Raw genomic sequence first — 20,232 nt, 5'->3', positions numbered from 1 at the left:
TGAAGCCAGGCAGAGATCCACTTCCATTTCCATTGTGTCCATTGTGTGTCGGTAAAGAGGAAACAAATGGGAAACCCCCAGTCCAAATTTCCAAAGAGCACCCCCTTAGGGTGCCTCCTAGCCAATTTAAAAACCTTACAGCTTGAACAAGACCTTAGGAGGAAGCGGTTAATTTTCCTTTCCACTGTGGCGTGATTGACCTCAGCAATTTCTGCCAGCGGCTAGGCAAGTGGTCCGAAATTTACATACAAGGCTTTTGGGCCTTGAGCTCTCGTCCCTATACCCCTCCCTTCCTGCCCAGACTCCTCCTCCTCCCCCCATCCAGACTCCTCCTTCCTCCTCCTTATCTACTAATAATCCACTCGGTCCCGTGCCTCCTTCGGGGCCCCCAACTGGCTGTCTTGAGTCCCCTATCTCTGCCCACACCCTCCTACAGTGTTAGCACCTTTGCGAGAGGTGGCTGGGGCGGAGGGGGTAGTCAGAGTACATGTCCCTTTTTCATTGGCCCATCTTTCCACCATTTTGGCCTCTTATTTCTCAATCAGCTCCTGACATTCGTAAAAAAACTTCAAAAGGTAGAGGATGGTCCTCAGACACCAATACAAGACCTAGTTAAATTAGCCTTTAAGGTCTATAGCTCCAGAGAGGAGATGGCAGGCTTGCCTTGAACAGAAGTTACAGCTCCTAGCAGCGGCTTTACAGCCCAGTCGTAACCCCAGGCCAGAGAGCGCATACCCCACAGACTCCAAGGCCACGAAAGGAGCCTGCCTGCTATAAGTGCGGCAAGGCAGGACACTATGCCAACAGGTGTCCGCAAGGTCCCCGAGTCCCAACGCAGCCTTGCTATAAGTGCAAGGCATCAGGACATTAGGCCAGTGAATGTCCTAACCCTCGTCCACCAGCAACCCCCTGCCCTGCTTGCCAGCAGGGGGGAAACTGGAAGTCTGATTGCCCCATCCTGAGAACAGGTGCCACGCCTCCACGTGACCCCCTTTCCCAGGATCCTGGGAGCTCCTTCCAGCTCCTACATCTGGACGATGACAACTGAAGGTGCCGAGACTCAGGGACCCCCATCACCCTCGCCAAGCCGCGGGTAACTCTCCTGGTAGCGGGTAAGACAATTTTTTAATCAACAGCGAGGCTACCTATTCTGTTTTGCCGTCCTTCTCTGGACCTAGCCTTCCATCCAATATCTCTGTAGTAGGAGTAAGTGGAAAGCCATCCACTCCACGAAAAACTCCACCCCTTAATTGCTGCCTGGCCAACAATTACTTTGCGCAGTCGTTCCTCATTCCCAGCTAAAAAGGGCCCCTACCGAAAGCAATCAGTGGAAATCAGTTTGGCTTTCCCCCACTCGCCTCAAACTTACTAAATTTTCTTAACTATCTCATACTCCCCAACCTTGCCGGGACCTTCCTTCTGGGTTTTGCCCATATTCCAACAAATGCTTCCATTTCTCATTCCTATACTAATACTGTGCCTTATTTTATTTTTCATCCGTGCGTCCAAATACCAACCATGGGCCCTGACCTTAACGACGCCCCTTAACAGCAGGAAGTAGCCAGACAGACCACGGCGCCCCTTTATCACTATTATCAATAAAAGGTTGGACTGTTTGGACGAACGGAGGCAAGATGGTGCACTTCCGGGTTCTTCATCCCCACCCCCAACTCTTCCCGCGCGCGTGAAAATGCAGCCGGCGCCCGGGAAGGTGTAGATCAACTGGGCATGCGCCAGGTGACGTCAATCTGAAGAGACCAAGATTTACCTGGTCGCACCTGCGGAACGCCCCCCGACACGCCCGTGCCCCGCCTATTGCCCTCCCACTCCTAGAAAAGCCACTCTTGGCCATTGAGCCACGCGGCCTTCTCACAGCCCGGCGGACTTCCCAGCTTCCCAGTCCTGTCGGGATGTCGGAACTCCGTCCGAGAGCTTGGGGGAGGGGAACTCTGCCGGCCTTCTTTGCCGGAGGCCGACAGACTTCTCCCGCACACCTTAGGTTACCAAAATAAACGTGCAGTTTTGCTGTTACACTTGCCTACCCGCTGGTTCTTTTGCGCCCGCTCGGCTGGTCTTAGAAAAACAAGACACTGAGGAAGTCCATTAAATGGCTAATTTAATTATAGCCTGTGAACCCTGTGGGGTCAGTGAAAATTATTTAGAAAAACATAGGAATGTAGGGTAGCATTATATCTATGCAGATGTTGAGTCTTAAGGAAATAACACTGTAAAACAATAAATTAGTTAACCTCATTATAGCCTTGCCTTGAGAAGAAACACAGATGATGTCTCTTCTATGTGAAATGTTCAATGAAGAACACCTCTACTTTCAATACTCACACTCTATGCAATAAAAATAAAACAGGCTCAGAACTGCTTATCACAGATCGGTGTCTTACCTGGGATCACAGAGAAATTTGGTTTTCTCTCCTTCTTCTCTCCAGATAAGCCATTCTCGAAAAGAAGGATGTACAAACATACGAGTCATGTCTCTGCGCTTGATTAGGAACATGGAGAGGTTCTCCATTCTCTGCTGAAAATCCTCCCATTCTAGTGTGCCTTCAATGCTCCCAGCATTGATGGCCTGGAAGATATGCTCATCAGTCAGTGGGTGGAGAGATGCCACTGCTACATTCAGGAGAGGCATCACCCGGTCAAAGGAAGACTGGGTTGGAAACTTCATATTGCATTGGAGTAAGTAAACCTCTGAGAGCGAAACAGGAACTACTTTGTAGCTAGAGCTCTTTAACACTAGGTAGCCTTTCTCTATGAGGTCAAAGGTGAGTTTCAGATATAGATAGGACCCTTGACTGAGGGTCTTGAGATGAGAACTGAGTTTGCCAAATGTAGTATTGTCCATTTTGCCATTAAGTGAAATGTTATTCTGGATCTCTGAGCTGCTGTGTATCCGGTGCAGGATGTAAGCCTGCAGGTCCTGGTCGATGGCTTCATTCTCTTCTAGTCGATCCAAAAATATCCTATGGAAAGGCAGCAGCTTGGTAATTTCCTAAAACAGATGGAGAGAGAGAAAGAGACAAAAAGACCTTCAGTTTCCCCTAACTCTTGTGATAAACTATGAGGTTCACAAATTTATTCTGAATGTTGAAGTGGCCAAACAGGGAAACATGATCAAGTATTAGTATCCATAAAGTAAAACAAATTAGTTGCATAGAAGGGATACAACTTCTCCTAACATTGAGACTTAAGATACATTTTTTAATGGGTCTTTGTAAAGGGTGCTTTTGGAGTGATTTCATGATCGTTATTCTAAACAACACTCCCGAAATAAATAGAAAATGAAGTGCTGTGTAACTCTTTTGCTGTAATTTTTCTCAGTGTAAACCAGGGCATAATGCCAAGTACAAGTAAGTAACAGAAACATATAAGGATTCGAAGAATGACTTAGAAAAACTTGGCTTTCTAACCCTCCTAATAAAATGACTATTAAAAAAAAAAATTTCCCACACAACACAGATGTATAAAATGACTACATTTAAATGTGGGCCTTCTGGAGATACCTCAGTTGAAAGGTACACTTCTAACATCAGGAAGCTTGGCACCTTGGTAATCTGCTGGAAATTCCATTGGGGGAAGGTGATATGGCTTTGTGGCTACTCCTATGCACTGGATTCCATCCTTTCTTACCAACTCATGGACTTTGCTCCTGTGAGTACCCATTCTCTCTTCTGCATCTGTTTCTTCTCAGCTGGGTCACACAGACATAAACTCCATATTCTTCCTTCCAGCTACCACCCTGTATCTGTTCCTATTTTTCGCAGAAGTTTTCTCTATTTGCTATTTATAATTCTTTCTTTCCCATTCTCTCCTCCATTTGTTCCAATCAGGCTACACCCCCACCACCTCACTGAAATGGTTCATGTCAAGGGCATCAGTAACTTTCGCTTTGCCAAATCCAATAATAGAGTTCCAGTTCTCATCTTCCTCAACCTCTCAGCAATGTTTGACACAACAGATCTCACCCTGATGCACTTTTTCTGGAGTCACTTTCTGCAGCTTGCTCCCAGAGAATGTTCCCCTCTTTTCTCTCTCAGCACACTGGCCACTTTTACCCTCCCTTTTTTGCTGGCTCCTTTTTCATTTCCCAGCTCACCCAGGCCTCTAGGCTCTGTTCTTTTCTCTTCTCTAGCCATTCTCACTCCCATCAATAGATTCTTTAGTCCCGTGGTGCTAAATATCATCTATATGTGGCACATGCCTAACTTTATGTTTCTAGCTTAGTTATCTCTCCCGAGTCCCATCTTGTATCTGTCTACTCAACATTTACATTTGGGTATTTCATAGACAATGTGACCAAATCAGAATTTCTTAATTTTGTCTCCTGCCACAAAACTCACCCCATGTCAATAAATGGCATTACCACTGACCCTACCACCAAAGTCTAGAAGGTATCTGTGATCTTTCTATTGTCCTCAAATCATCATTCACCCATTTGCTCACAACATACCAAGGATTCATTCTTTTTTTTTTTTTTTGAGACAGAGTCTCGCTCTGTCGCCCAGGCTGGAGTGCAGTGGCCGGATCTCAGCTCACTGCAAGCTCCGCCTCCCGGGTTCACGCCATTCTCCTGCCTCAGCCTCCTGAGTAGCTGGGACTACAGGCGCCCGGCACCGTGCCCGGCTAATTTTTTGTATTTTTAGTAGAGACGGGGTTTCACTGTGGTCTCGATCTCCTGACCTTGTGATCCGCCCGCCTCGGCCTCCCAAAGTGCTGGGATTACAGGCGTGAGCCACTGTGCCCGGCCCAGGATTCATTCGTGAGTCATCTCTCTTGCTGACACCCACATTCAGCCCATCATCAAGTCCTTTGACTCTCCTTCAAAATACAGTCCATCGAAACATGACCATTTCACACGGGCCCCATCATTACCACTCTAGTCTAAGCCACCATTACCTTTTACCTATACTTCTGCTTTGACTCTTTATCCCTCACATTTTATTATGTAGACAGCCAGCTGACAGAAATCTTTAAAAAAGGCAGATCAGATCTCATCACTTTTAACGGAGAGGCCTTTCCTATATACGCTATCTAAAACAAGTACTACCAAGTTATCCCTCCATCCTATTTTGTTTTTCTTCACAGCACTTAACACTACCTGTAATTTTAGTATACGTTTAATTTTTTGCTTATTTGTTTTTTTTGTTCCTTACTAAAATATAAGCTTTAGGAGGATGGGAATATTGCCTGTCTTGTTCATTTTCAATCTCCAGCCCCTAGAATAGTCCCTGAAATATTCTTAAGTATTTAAGAAATGTTTGTGGAAATAATGATGATAAAATATAAATGTTCATTTTCTAAAACCTATAAATTCTTTCACTATCAGAAAAGAAATAATTTTTAAAAATTCTTAGTTGAAGTACTTTTTCTGTTGGCACAGCTGAAAAATTAAAGTCACCTACTCTACCCAGAAACACAATTTCTCTTGAGACTGCACATGATATTATGTGAGAATATGTATAACATCTCCAAAGCATCCATTTGGTAAAGCAGTCAGAGATTACATTCCTGGAGGTTTCTTTCGTTCATTTTTCATTTTTAACCATTAAGCTACTAATAATGATAGGTTATATAATTTTCAGTTGTAAAGATGGGTTTATATTGATTTATCCATATCCTTTAGCTCAAATTACTTTGAGATTAATAATAAATATCTGTAAGGTGGTGGCCAGGATTAGAAATATAGTTTCTCATCATGGAAGACAGTAATGCTAATTGGTCAATATATAGAAATAATGCTAAGTGCCTGGCAGAGGGGGAAAGGAGGGACTTAAACGTACAGTCTACTTTCTGTACCTTAGCGCTTATGACATGGGGGCTGCATCCAAATAGTGAGATGAGTGTATAATGTTTGAGATTTTAATATTCATCAGAGAAGGAAATAATTTTTATAAAAAGAATGAGAAACACTGTTCCAAACCAAGTGTGAATATGTAAAGAATGGGACACCAACTCAGCCACAATGAGAATGCTGGGGAAAGTAGAGTCATTTATCTTTAGCCTATATATTTTTACAGGCTCAGTCTCACATTCCTGGTCCCTCTTCCAGGTCATTAAGTGACCAGTGAGTGAGCAGGGAAAGTAATTAGAAAAAACAAAACTTATCTCTCATTTGTAGTAAATTTAATCTAAAGCCCTAATATTGCCAATTTCTGTTAGAGGAGGACAGATATAGAAGAAAGTCCATATTCATGCTATAGAAGAGTTGTTTAAGTAGAAGCAGAGGGAGGAACCAGAAGATCTGATTCTAGGGTGTAGACTGAACTGAATTTTGCATAGCATTAAATGATTAAAAAATGTTAAATGAAAGTTCAAGTGTTAGAGATCATCTTTACACCGCTGTCCTCAGAACAGTCTAGAAAAATTGACTTTCTTTTCATGCTATTTCGAGGAATATTTTATCAAACCTCATCCAGAGCAACAGGAATGGGAATCTGAGAGTAATGTACAAAGAATGTTCTTTCTAGATCATATCTCTCAAAATATTAGACTAATTCTTTGGGAATTATTCTTCCTAATGCTCTAGGACATAGCAGAGGTTTAGGAAGCTAGGACCTAGAACTCTTTCAGTCTAAGTTCTTTCCAAGAGGAATCATTTACAGTTTAAAAGCAAACAAACACATACCTGTAAACTGGTCCTAACTGTTACAATTAGTTTGAGCCAAGAAGGAAACTTTCCGATCATTTTACTCAGAAACGATACAATTGTATCCCCATAATCCGGTTTGTGAAATTCTGCTTCATTTAATCCATCAATTAAAATGATGAAATCTTCATCTGGGATTTTTCTCTCTGAGATAGAAAGAAACAAATTACTTAATAATTACCAAGCGGATAAATGAGTTCTTATTGGATCTTTGATCACATATTTCTTTGGAACAAAATATTAGAAAAGGCTTGTCATGTGTTTAGTGAATGCTCAGGGTACATAATTTATTCTACAGGCATGGAAAAATTCACTTCATAAATTCATTTTGCTTTTAATCAGGTGTGAAGGCTTTTGTCACATACGAGTATATATATCATTATTTTCAGAAATCTCCATATTAATAATTGTAAGGCAGCCTGAATATTGGAGTTAAGAAAATTTGCACATGGGAAGTCATTTTTCTCTTACACATGAAAAAGCTGAGTAAAATGTGTTCTGTTTTTTTTTTTTTTTCTATCTGATAGCATTAAAGAGAATAGTATCATATGTTCTTTTGGGAATGTCCCCAAAAGGTTTCTGTAAAGTCTAAAGCAGCATATAGGACTGCATGTGAATGTAAATGTGTAGTGGGAAGAGACAGAGTAACAGAGGAAAGGAATCCCAGGCAATAGAGCTGAACCAGGTGGGCTAGATCCCAACACCCTAGCAGCTTCCTAGACTATACCTAACACAGCTGCAATGAGACCAGTCCCTTGCGTGATCTTCCAAAAGGTGGAGGAGTCAAGTGGTAAAGACAAACATCAGCTATGTTTGTGTCCAGTTCTCTCTTGGACTCCACATGATCCTGCACTGACAAAATCAGTTTAAGGCTAGGCTGATAAAGCAGCTTGGTAAGGTTTCAGGCTTTTGCACTAGCTAAATGCTTATTGTTTCTTGGTTGAACAGTCAAGAGATTCAAAAATTTCCACACTGAAAGAACATTTTAGTCTAAGTGAATTGTGAACAACAAGTGAAAGTTATTGGTTAGTAGGATCTCACAGGCTCTGAAAGGGGGAAAGCAGAGGGAAGAGGGCAAGCAGTCATCAGATACCTGGAGTGAGAAACGGGTTTTATCTGAGGAGCAAAAAGAAGATGAAGCTGAGGACAGAAGAAAATGTCTATGGACTTGTGTACAAAATTGGCTCTTCCTGCCTTTGAAAGTCAAGACCAATTGAAACTGAACATGCTATTTTGTTTCCATATTTGAAACTATACAGATCTTTTGCAATTATTAATAAGCCCTTATTATTTTTCTCCTAAAGCATAAACTTTGTAAAAGAGATTTAATTTCAATATCCAAAATACTGTAAGTCAGTTCTCAAACTATGGAGAGTTTTAACAATTACTTTCATCTGTCAAGTTTTTAGGGAGTGAAATGAACTAAGGATTCCAGCTCTATTAACAATCGCTACTAATGGAATGGTATTCTGGATGATGAAGCACTAAGAAAACATGAAATTCCTTCAGGGAGTGCAAAGTATTAATGAAGAAAGAGGAGTTGCTTGGAACTAACTGGGATTTACTCAAACAACTGGGAGGGTGTTATGTTCTTGATTTTGAAGGCTCTGGCTCCCTTAAGCTTAACGTGCCTTTAATTTCCATAGAGGAATTTTCTACTTGCATTCTGCCTGGCTAAGCACCATCAGCTAGTATCACTCACTGTGCTGGAGCTATCTATCCCTGTACTGGTTCAGGAGAGCCCACTGCAATATTTTCAAGCTCTGATTGTTAAACAGCTGGTAGCTTGGAATTGTCTATGGTGGGAATAATAAAAATTGGCAAATATTACAAATCAGCCCTCCTCTCCCAGGTGGCTGTTAAAAATTTACCAGCACACCATTGTCCCCGCCCTTCAATTACATCTCCTTTAATAACTTCAACCAGGTTCCTTCATAAGAAAGTCATGATCTTCCAGTAGAGAAATGAGCTGATGATAATGCATTTGTTGAGATTTTCTTTGGGAAATCATTGCAAACACATTCTCAAGCATGAAGATCAGTAATGTATACTAAATTATGGTCCACACATTTTAATGAATGAATAATTCATTTGCTAATACAATTACATTTTCATTTGCATAAATTCTTAGTAGATTAAGCCCATGAGTAAAGCAGATAATATATCATTTTTTCTTTTTAAAAGGGGGTACTCGCCTTCCCCCTTAATAAAGTTACGTTTTATTCTTCTAAATTCTGGTTGTTATTTTTTTTTTGAGATTTCCCCTGTTTCAAAGGAATTACTTACAAGTCACCTACTAATGTAGGTGTCAAAAAAATTTCATCATTTAGGAAGTAAGGAGTGCATATTTATCTAAGGATATCATAATTTTCAGGATTCAGAACAATAAATGCAAATAATTTCCTAATGCTACTAATACTGTAAAACAATGAGAACTGTTCCTAAAATAATTCATTTTCCTTTGCTAAATGATAAGGTTTCTCAATTATAAATTTAAGAGGTGAGATATTAATGGTCTTTAGATTTTGACTTTCAAATGCAACCAGCCTACAAGAATGCCTCAGTATGTTCTCATTCAAATTTCTGTAGATATTTAGAGTATTACTTTAAATAAGTAGCTTAAAAAAAATCTACAAAAAAAAATAAATTGGCGACTAACAAAGGATTGCTGCTTCATATTTTGCCATGTAAGAACATGTAAAATATAATTACCACCCACGATCACCACTATTTCATAGAATAAAAAGGATTTTAACATTAAAAAAGTAGGAGGGACATTATCTAATCTTTACATACATACATATGGAAAACTACATTATGTCTACATCCATACAAATTCTGAGTTGTTCCTATTTTCGTATTCTGTCATGGACTAACTAAAAACTTTAAATGGACTGGTGCTTAGGAGCCACTACTCTAGGTGACAAGTCACTAAAAAGGTTTCCCGAGCCCTTTAAAATCCTTATTTTTAAACCCTTGTAAATACACATTTCACCAGGGATTCCCCACTGCCTCCACTTACATGTGTTCCCAACAAATATGTGAACTTTCTTCCTTAGTAGTTTCACTGTAAGACTCTACCTAGGTGCCTGAGAGAAATAAGAATTACAGAGACTGCAAGAGAAGAGATAGTAGCTAGTACTGAAGTCAGAACTGAATCCTGGTGCACGAGATTCTTTTACTGGTATATATAGGAATTGTTGAAAGTGAAAAAGAAGACTCATATCAGACAATATCTTTGTTCTGAAAAGCTTTACATAATATCTGAGTTATCTTTCCTTCAGTGTGGTAACAAATTAGTGTCTCAGCTGAGGCTGGTGGCTCACATCTGTAATCCCAACACTTTGGGAGGCTGAGGTGGGAGGATGGCTTGAGTCCAGGAGTTCCAGATCAGCCTGGGCAACATCGTGAGACACTATCTTTACAAAAAATAGAAAATAATTAGCCAAGTATGATGGTGCGCTTCTGCAGTCCTAGTTACTCAGGCAGCAGGATCGCTTGGGCTCAAGAGGTCAAGGCTGCTGCGAGCTATAATCTTGTCACTGTACTCCAGCCTGGATGACAAGAGTGAGACCCTGTCCCAACAAAACAAAACAAAACAAAACAAAACAATTTGTGTCTCCTTTCATTTCATATTGGCAGCTAGAGCAAAAGTGTACTGAGAAACTTCAAAACTTTTTCGTTTGTTTCACATGAGCATGTGGGTGTGCGTGTGTGTATGTATTTTAATCACTGTACTTGTGGAACTTTAAAGTACTGTGAAAAATATTGACTCATTTTTCAAAGAAAATACATAATTTGCAATCTAGCTTCTAACTCTAAATTGAAAGTGTTTTCCATTGAAAAAACTCCAACTACCTTTAAAAAATAACTCTATTTTTAAAATTATTGCAATAAAATTTATATATCGTGAATTACAAAGATCTTAACTATACACTTTGATAAGTTTTGACAGCTATATGTACTCATGTAAGCAACACTGTGATCAAAATATAGAACATTTCTATCATTCCGGAAATTTCTGTTAGGTTCCCCTCCAGTCAGTCCTCAGTAGGAAACCGCTGTTCTGATTTCTATCACTGCAGACACTTGCTTCTTTTGCTTAACATGTTTCTGAGACTCTTCTACACTGAGTGTACTATTATTTTGTTCCTTTTTAATACTAACAAGTATTCAATTGAATGAATATACTATAATTTATTTATCTATTCTGTTGATGGACATTCGGGCTGTTTCCAGTTTTTGATGACTATGAATAAAGCTGCTAGAAACATTCTTGTACAAGTGTTTTGCAGACATATGTTTTCATTTCTCTTGGGTAAATACGTAGGAAATGAGTTGCTTGGTCATAAAGGAGATGTACATTTAACTTTATAAGCAACTGTTGGCTGGATGTGGTGGCTCATGCCTATAATCCCAGCACTTTGAGAGGCTGAGGCGGGGAAACTGCTTGGGCCCAGGAGTATGAGACCAGCCTGGGCAACATGGCAAGACTCCCATCTCTTAAAAAAAAAAAAATTAGCCAGGTGTGGTGGTACGTGCCTGTAGCCCTGGTTACTCAGAAGGCTGAGGTGGGAGGATTGCTTGAGCCGAGGGGGTCGAGGCTGCAGTGAGCTGCGATCACGCCATAGCATTCCAGCTTGGGCAACAGAGTGAGAGACCTTATCTCAAAAAAAAAAGAAACCGATAAATAGTTTTCCAAAGTAGTAGCACTATTGTATAGTTCCACCAGCAATGTATGAGAGTTCCACTTGTTTTTCATCCTTACCAGCACTGGATGTTCATGCTTTTTAATTTTAACCATTCTAATGGGTGTGAAGTGGTATTCTCATTGTAATTTTAATTTACATCTCCCTGATTACTCATGTTAACCACTTTCTCATGTGCTTGTAGGCTGCTGATGTATCTTCTTTTGTAAAGTGTCTTAAATCACTTGTCCATGTAAAAACTGAATTGTTTGCATTCTACATGTATGATACATACAAGTGCTTTGTGTCTCACACACAGAAACAGTGAATATTTCCTCCCCTTTGGTGACTTGCTTTTCCTTTTTGTTAGTGGTATTTTTTGTTAAGCAAATATTTTTAAGTTTGATGAAGTCTAATTTGTCATCATTTTTATATGATTAGTGATACTTTATGTCCTAAAGAAATCTCTACTTCAAGTGTGTGAAGATATTCTATGTTTTCTCTATTAGCTTTAGAGATACAACTTTTCTATTTAGGTTTGTGATTCATCTCATATTAATTTTGGTGTATAGTGTGAAGTAAGGATTGAGATTCATTTCCCCCCACCAAACATTTATCTAGTTGTTCCAGTACCATCTGATGACAAGAATTCTCTAATTGTCTTGGCACCTTAGAGAAGATCAATTGACTGCATATGTGGATCTATTTCTGGATTCTCTATTCTGTTCTATTGATCTATTTTCTATTCTTGCATGAATACAATCCTGCCTGTGGAATTTTGGACCTGACTCAGGCTGGCTCATGAGAGCTGATTGCTAAATGTTTAAGCATCAAATCAGCCTCCCATCCCTGAGCTGGTTGTTAAACATTTACTAGCATATCACTGTCATGACTATTATAGTAATCTGTAATTCTGCAAGTTTTGAAACCAGATCCTATCTTCCAACTTTCTTCTCCCAGAATGTTTTGGCTATTTTTGGTACTTTGCATTTCTAGAAGTTGTCCATTTTTACAGAAAAATTCTGCTGGGATTATGTTTTCTTTTTTTCTTTTTTGTGGGGGGGGATGGAGTTTCGCTCTTGTTGCCCAGGCTGGAGTGCAATGGCGCAATCTCGGCTCAACGCAACCTCCACCTCCTGGGTTCAAGTGATTCTCCTGCCTCAGCCTCCTGAGTAGCTGGGATTACAGGCATGTGCCACCACGGCCGGCTAAATCTTGTATTTTTAGTAGAGACAGGGTTTCTCCATGTTGGTCAGGCTGGTCTCGAACTCCCAACCTCAGGTGATCCACCTGCCTCGGCCTCCCAAAGTGCTGGGATTACGGGCATGGGCCACTGCAACCAGCTGGGATTATGTTTATAGAATAGTTTAAGGAAAAAACTGGCATCTTCCAATCCACATATATGGCATATCTCTTCCACTTACTAAGTTCTTTAATTTCACTCTGCAATATTTTTGCTGTGCTTTCACTATGTCTTACACGTCTTTTGTACATTTATTTTTAAGTATTATATATTTTTTGGTGCCACTGAAAATCGTATTTATTCTACTTATTTGATGCTATATCAAATAGCATGCGGTTACCTGAATGTCTGGGGCTGAGGGTTGGAAGCCAGAATCATTTGGAGGCTTATTCATGCGTATGTTTGGTGGCAGGGCAGGAATGAGCACTGGGACAGTCAACTAGACTCTCCCTGTGGTTTGTGCTTTGCAGCACGGTGAACTCAGGGTAGTCAGGCTCCATACATAGTAATACATGCCTCCCAAAGCAAGTGCTTTGGTGAACAAGATGGAAGCTGCATGGCTATTTGCGACCTCCCTCAGCTGTCACACAGCATCACTTTGTAGTATCCTGTTCACTGAAGCAGTTGCAAGCCTGCCCTGTTACGAAGGGAGGGGACCCAGGTTGAACTATTAGTGGAAGTAATGTCAAAGAATTTGTAGCCATGTTTTAAAACTGTCACATAGTTTTAAAATTTCATTTTCAGTATTTTGTTGTTAGTATAGAAATATCTGTATATTGACTTTATAGCCTAAAGCTTTGTGCTTACTAGTTCTAGTCAGATTTCTTTTTTCTGGGTGGATTCCTTAGAGTTTTCTAAGGTAAACAATTATGTTGTCTGCAAATAAAGACAGTTTTACTTCTTCCTTTCCAATCTTTATACTATTTGCATGCTTGTTTATTTTCTTATTGTACTAGCCTGGACCACCAGTGGAATGATGAATGTAAGTGGTGAGAGTGAAGGAACACTCTTGTCTTGCTCTTGACCTTAGGGGAAAAAGCATTCAACATTTCACTACATGTATTTTGGAGTTGCCCTTTATCAGACTAAACTTCCTTCTCCTCCTAGTTTGTGCAGTTTTTATCACTAATTGGTGTAGTTCGGAGGGACTGGTTTCATGGAAGAGAATTTTTCTGGGGTGGAGGGTGGAGAGGATGGTTTAGGGATGAAACTGTTCCACCTCAGATTATCAGGCCTCAGATGAAGTGTGCAACCTAGATCCCTTGCATGCATAGTTCACAATAGGGTTCGTGCTCCTACAAGAATCTAATGCTGCAGCTGATTTGACAGAAGGCAGAGCTCAGGTGGTACCCATCACTTACCTCCTGCTGTGTAGCCTGGTTCCTAACAGGCCATGGATCTATATCTATCCATGACCCAGGGGTTGGGGACCCCGATGTAGTATTTTTGTCAAAGGCTTTTGTACATTTATTGAAATGATTATGTGGATGTTCTCCTTTATTCTGTTAATATGATGAATTACACTGATTTAACTTTTTTCTTTCTTTTTGAGACCAGGTCTCACTCTGTTACCCAAGCTGGAGTGCAGTGGCATGATCTTGGTTCACTGCAGCCTTGACCTCCTGGGCTCAAGTGATCCTCCTGCCTCAGCCTCCTGAGCAGCTGGGACTACAATTGTGCACCACCATGCCTGCTGGTGTTGTTGCTGAGATGGGTACTTGCTATGTTGCCCAGGCTGGTCTTGAATCCTAGGCTCAAGTGATCCTCCTGCCTTGGCTTCCCAAAGCATTGGGATTACAGGCATGAGCCACCAAGCCTAGCTTAAATTCCTTTTATGTTCCAGTTACCATACTAGCTGCTATGTCTTCAATGGTTATGCAGTTTTTATAGTTTAGTGGGATAAAAACACGCTAAACATTAAATAACTAGGTAGTCATTAATTACATTGTTCTGCCTCAGTCTCCAGAGTAGTTGGGACTTATAGCTATGTATCTCTTTAATTTGGTCTATTTTTGACTCACGAATTTTGAACCTCTGTTATTAGGTGTATACATCGAATACATGTTCCTGATGAATTGGCCCTTTTATGTTTATTAAATGCCTCTTTAGAAATACTTCTCGTCTTGAAGTCTACTCTGTCTGAGATTACTATAGTCACTCCAGCTTTCTTATGCCCCATGTTTATGTATATAGTCTCTATCCTTTTACTTTCAATCTGTGTCTTTATATTTAAAAAACTGCATATGGTTGAGTCTTGCTTTTTATCCAGTCTGACAGTTTTTACCTTTTAGCGTAAGTGTTTAGTCCATTTACATGTAATGTAATTGTTGATATTATTGCTTATATATCTACCACTTTGCTTGTTCTATCTCTAAAAAAAAATTCTTCTTTATTTCCCGACTTCTTTTGGTCACTCTAGTAAGTTTTAGCATTTCCAGCTGGAAAATTGTGTTTCCAGCTATTGCTCATAATGGTGATTTAAGGGTGAGTTAAAAACATGGACATAAAATGAAGTAATTAAATTCACTTAGAACAGTATTTATAAATAAAGATGGCTAAAGCCGGTTATGGACACCTAAATGAGAAGCAGATATATCTTGTAGCAAAATTATAAAAAATATGAATTATGGTTGAGAATCTAGAGCTGACTGCAAGCATTTGGACAGTCTTCTTGAATTGGCTGTAAGGTGTAGATCCTTGTATCACTGTGCTTCTTTCAAGGTACTCCTACACGTGAGCAGTTTCTATATTCATTTATCTGTTCAAAACGTATTTCCTAAAATGCCTACTATGTTCAAGGTGAGGTAACCACTATGAAGGATAAAAGTTGAATTTTCAAAAGTTCCTAATTTCAATAACATACAATTTACTCAGAGGGATAAGTACAAAAGTAATTCTTATAAACTGCAAAGTGTATCTGGCATACGGCAAATATTTAATAAATGTTAATAATAAAATGTAAAATTCTTGTTATACATTATGTGTTATGCACCATAAATACATATATATATTTTGAAAAAAGATCTAATGTCATTTGGAAGGACAGCATTTCTGACTGGAGGGGGCAGGTAGATCAGTAGGTGTTTCATGAATGAGGTAGCATTTAAGCTGGTCCTTGATAGATGGGTGGAATTCTGATAGGCAGAGATGTGAGAAGAAGGTATATCAAGAAAGAAAATAATGAGTAAATATATGCAGGTGGGAAAATCTAGGGAAGTATTTGAGGACTAGTGAATATTTTAGTTTACACATAAACACAGGGTTCCTAAGGATAAGTGAATAATAAAGCTGAAAAGTAGGTTGGATGCTGGCCATCAAGCATCTTGAATGTCAGAACAAGGAACTGAAAGTTAATTTGGAAGGCAATAGGCAATCAGTGGATTACGAATTGGGGAATTATGTGATCAGAGAAGTGCTTTATAAAACTTTATCTGGAAGAAATACATAAAATCTAGAAGACTGGAGAGACTGGGGAAGAACTTCCCCACCAGGTGTGCCATGAATGGTTTAGAAGTGTACTTAAAATTCAGCCCTCAGGACATCTGAGGCTTGGCAGAGCTGTCTCCTCAGGGCCAGTCATGTCCAGCAATGAGGAGTTATAAATTTTTATTCCAGTATGCTATACAAAGTTTTAGTATATTGTAAGTGTGTTATAATGTGGAAAAAGCACTAAACTAGAGAGCCAGGAAAGACCAGGATGAGGTAATTATCGATATGACGTTACGGGCAGTAGAACAGTTCTTGTGATAATGATGCTAGAAACAACTGAGCCAAGTGGGTGTGAGAAACATCATGAAGGCAGAATTAACAGGTTTTAGAGACTGACTGAATGTCCAGGAAATAGGCTTAAAAATACTTGTGGAGAAATGGCAAGGTTTAAAAAGGTAATAGGTAGCAAACGTAGTGACAGAGGTCATGAGAGTTGAGGAGAGAGAGAAATTCTGATATCCAAGTAACTAGCATGGAAGCTGAAATAACTAAAGATGATGGCCAGGAGAAATTATAAACCATCTTTCCTTATTAGTACCTCCAAAGCCCTTGAGAAAGGTGTCTAAGTCTCTCAGGAATAAACAGGATTGCTCAGGAATTGTATGCATACCCACATGCTTTTCTCTGGCTTCTGGCACTAACAAAACTTTGTTAAGGGTATGGGGCAGGAAGACTTAAGAAGGCATGCACCATTTTCAAGGAAATGGTTGCACTTAGGCCACTGCTAACACTAGAATTGCAGACAAAAAAGGGAGGAAAGGCATGAGCATGAGTGGGAAATGGATCCCATTTAATTTTTTTCACTTAAAAAAAAAAAAGCTCTTCTATGATAGTTTATGCACCATAAAATACCCTTATGCCCCTTAAGTAACTTTTAAAGTGTACAATTACATGATTTCTGGTTTACACACAGAATTGTGCAACCATGGATGCCATTCCACTTCACATGAACTGATGGGGTAATAAAATAAGTTTTTTATTAATATTACATTTTTTATTAATATTACATATTACAGGGGAGATTTCTAACCATAGAACTTTACAACACTGCATTGGAGCCACAAATTTACTGACTTATTTAAACTTCACAGAAAGGACTGAAAGCTCTATCATCTTCACGAGGAAAAGGCATTCTATTCGGAAATAAGAATGAAAATTTTTTTTTTTCTTTTTCTGAGACAGAGTCTTGCTCAGTCGCCCAGGCTGGAGTGCAGTGGCATGATCTTTGCTCACTGCAAGCTCTGCCTCGCGGGTTCGTGCCATCCTCCTGCCTCAGCCTCCCGAGTAGCTGGGACTAAAGGCGCCCGCCTGCACGCCCGACTAATTTTTTTTTTTTTTTTTTGTATTTTTAGTAGAGACGGGGTTTCACTGTGTTAGTCAGGATGGTCTCGATCTCCTGACCTTGTGATCCACCTGCCTTGGCCTCCCAAAGTGCTGGGATTACAGGTATGAGCCACCATGCCCAGCTGAGAATTTTTATAAAGAAAAGAGGTAGTAGTTACTGCTGGATTTTTTTTTGCAAGTAAAATCCCTTGTCTGTTAAGTGTATCCAGCTATGGAACATTTAGTTTTGGCAATGTGATAAAATTAATCATTTTTATAGTATGACCCGGGTGACCTTGGGCTCTAAACCTCCATCTTTCCCTTCCTCTGGGTCTTATCTGTACCTTTATGGAGATTCTCTAGCGGCTCCAGGACTCCCCTCCGGAAGGAGGCCATGGGGTCTTGAACACAGGACCGAAGGCTCAGCATGCTCTGCAGGTGAGGTTCCCGAAGAAGCTGCTCCCGATAGGCTGTCAGCTGAGGTGAACGGCAGAGCAAGGCAGCAACATTGTGGACGAATTCCGGCACCAAGCAAGTGTAGGCATTATCTGCTTGACAATAGTGATAGGCAACCACCTACAAAAGAAAGATGAGAATGTAAACAGGTTTATCAGTAGTAAAAGCAGTAGCTATGATTATCAGCTATTGAGTGATTATACTAGAAATCACTTAATATCTCAGTATTACATAATACATGTTTGTCTCTACATTCCTCAACTTTTCCAAGTAAACATAAAAGCTGCTGACTCAGAAAACGTCTGATTTATGTAAGATCACAAATTTGATACATTACTTCTATTGTATGCATATGATATAACCCAGAATAAAATTTATAAATAAAAATGGAGTTTTCTTCTGGATTATAAGAAACAGGAAGCAAGCCCGAAAATAAAGACTTACATTGACATCACTAACATTTATTCAGCATGGAGCAGTATAGGAAAGAGTCTAATCTTTAAACAAAGCATTAGGAATAAAATAATCCAAGAAAAATCATGTTAGTCTCAACAAACACATATACTTCTATCAATTTTTGGATTACAGGTGTGTTATAAACTAAGTCTTAGGCCTGGCGTGGTGGCTCAAGCCTGTAATCCCAGCATTTTGGGAGGCCGAGACAGGCGGATCACGAGGTCAGGAGATCGAGACCATCCTGGCTAACACGCTGAAACCCCGTCTCTACTAAAAAATGCAAAAAAACTAGCCGGGCGAGGTGGCAGGCGCCTGTAGTCCCAGCTACTCGGGAGGCTGAGGCAGGAGAATGGCGTAAACCTGGGAGGCGGAGCTTGCAGTGAGCCGAGATCCAGCCACTGCACTCCAGCCTGGGTGACAGAGCGAGACTCCGTCTCAAACACAAAAAACAAAAAACAAAAAACAAAAAACTAAGTCTTATAAAAATAAAGTAATTCAGATTTTAAAATTAGCACTAAATGTTTTCTGAGCACCCAGGCAGAGACAGAAAAAGAGTATCAGAATTAGATAACAGGAAGAAGGAAAGGAGTGAGATTTTTGTTAGACGTAGATCTTAAAAATCAAAGAACACAGACAATTTATAAGCATTAATACCATCCAGGGTCTGGGCTGACTGGCTAGGACCTGGAGTTCTAGGATCTGTTTTTTGTTTGTTACAATCTGCACAGCACTCACCCCATGTCTTCTGGCTGTTCTCTTTGCCTCCAAGGCAAGTACAAAGGGTGATTTTAATCTGGACCACTTTTCTGGCTCATTACTACCCAGAAAAGGGATTGGATTGTGTAGAAAATACAAAACTGGAAGGGGAGATTCAGCTTGAACGCAGAGAAAGCACTCAGCATGGTGCTCAGCACCTAGTAAATCATAGCAATGTCAGCTGATGTTGCCATTACCATCTTCATCCTCCTCACCACCACCATTCTTAAGGATCTGTATACTGTCTTTTTCAGTTACTAGCCTTGTGCCTACATACCAGCAACTGAAATCTGTCCTAGGGGCATTCATAGACATACTAATGGAATTCCAGCTCTTTAGGAATCTCTTAGAGAACACCATCTCTAACTCATCAGGCATCTCCCAGTAATCTAGTAAAGAGCTCTGCTTTGAAAAGACTCCTCATCTACGGTATGGTCATCCTAGTTCTTTTAACACATGTTGGAAATGTCAACATTTTTTATTTTATTTTATTTTATTTTATTTTTTTTTTTTGAGGCAGAGTCTTGCTCTGTCGCCCAGACTGGAGTTCAGTGGCCGGATCTCAGCTCACTGCAAGCTCCGCCTCCCGGGTTTACGCCATTCTCCTGCCTCAGCCTCCCGAATAGCTGAGACTACAGGCGCCCGCCACCTCGCCCAGCTAGTTTTTGTATTTTTAGTAGAGACGGGGTTTCACCGTGTTAGCCAGGATGGTCTCGATCTCCTGACCTCGTGATCCGCCCGTCTCGGCCTCCCAAAGTGCTGGGATTACAGGCTTGAGCCACCGCGCCCGGCCATGTCAACATTTTTTAAACACCTGAAATCCTTCTCATTAAACATAAAAAACCCCCAAACAACACAAGAAATGTTACTACATATACAAAGCTGAAGATAGGAATTGCTTGTGAGTGAAGCAGTGAAGTCTGAGCACAATATGGAAAATGGAAATCAGAGGTTGTATTTTAAAAATCTCCACTCTTTTCTTCAGATAGATTGGTGATTATTTTACCTATCTTAAACACAATGTAAGGAACCTAAAGAGAAAACCTGTCAGCAATTGATCTGTCCTTTCAATCAACAGTGAATGCCAGTGGTTACGTCTACATGAGTACAAATTTCCACTTGATAAAAAGCAAACAGCAAACCTCTACATCAATATAAAC

At 40.1% G+C, this 20,232-nt stretch overlaps 1 protein-coding gene across 3 annotated transcripts in view; it reads right to left on the bottom strand.

Moving 5' to 3' along the window:
• Nucleotides 1-20,232, bottom strand: part of TANC2 (tetratricopeptide repeat, ankyrin repeat and coiled-coil containing 2) — a 469,283-nt gene that overhangs the window by 72,352 nt on the left and 376,699 nt on the right. For all 3 annotated transcript variants that reach the window (XM_026448069.2, XM_026448070.2, XM_026448071.2), the window contains exons 11-13: nt 17,749-17,980; nt 6,641-6,807; nt 2,400-3,007 (exon numbers count right to left, since the gene is read on the bottom strand). In XM_026448069.2, coding sequence (XP_026303854.1) covers nt 2,400-3,007; nt 6,641-6,807; nt 17,749-17,980 — 1,007 coding nt within the window. The remainder of the gene's footprint in view (nt 1-2,399; nt 3,008-6,640; nt 6,808-17,748; nt 17,981-20,232) is intronic.

Source organism: Piliocolobus tephrosceles, chromosome 16 (genome assembly GCF_002776525.5).
Source record: "Piliocolobus tephrosceles isolate RC106 chromosome 16, ASM277652v3, whole genome shotgun sequence".
Lineage (NCBI taxonomy): Eukaryota > Metazoa > Chordata > Mammalia > Primates > Cercopithecidae > Piliocolobus > Piliocolobus tephrosceles.
Note: the sequence above shows the minus strand (reverse complement) of the source record. Positions and strands in the feature narration are given on the sequence as shown.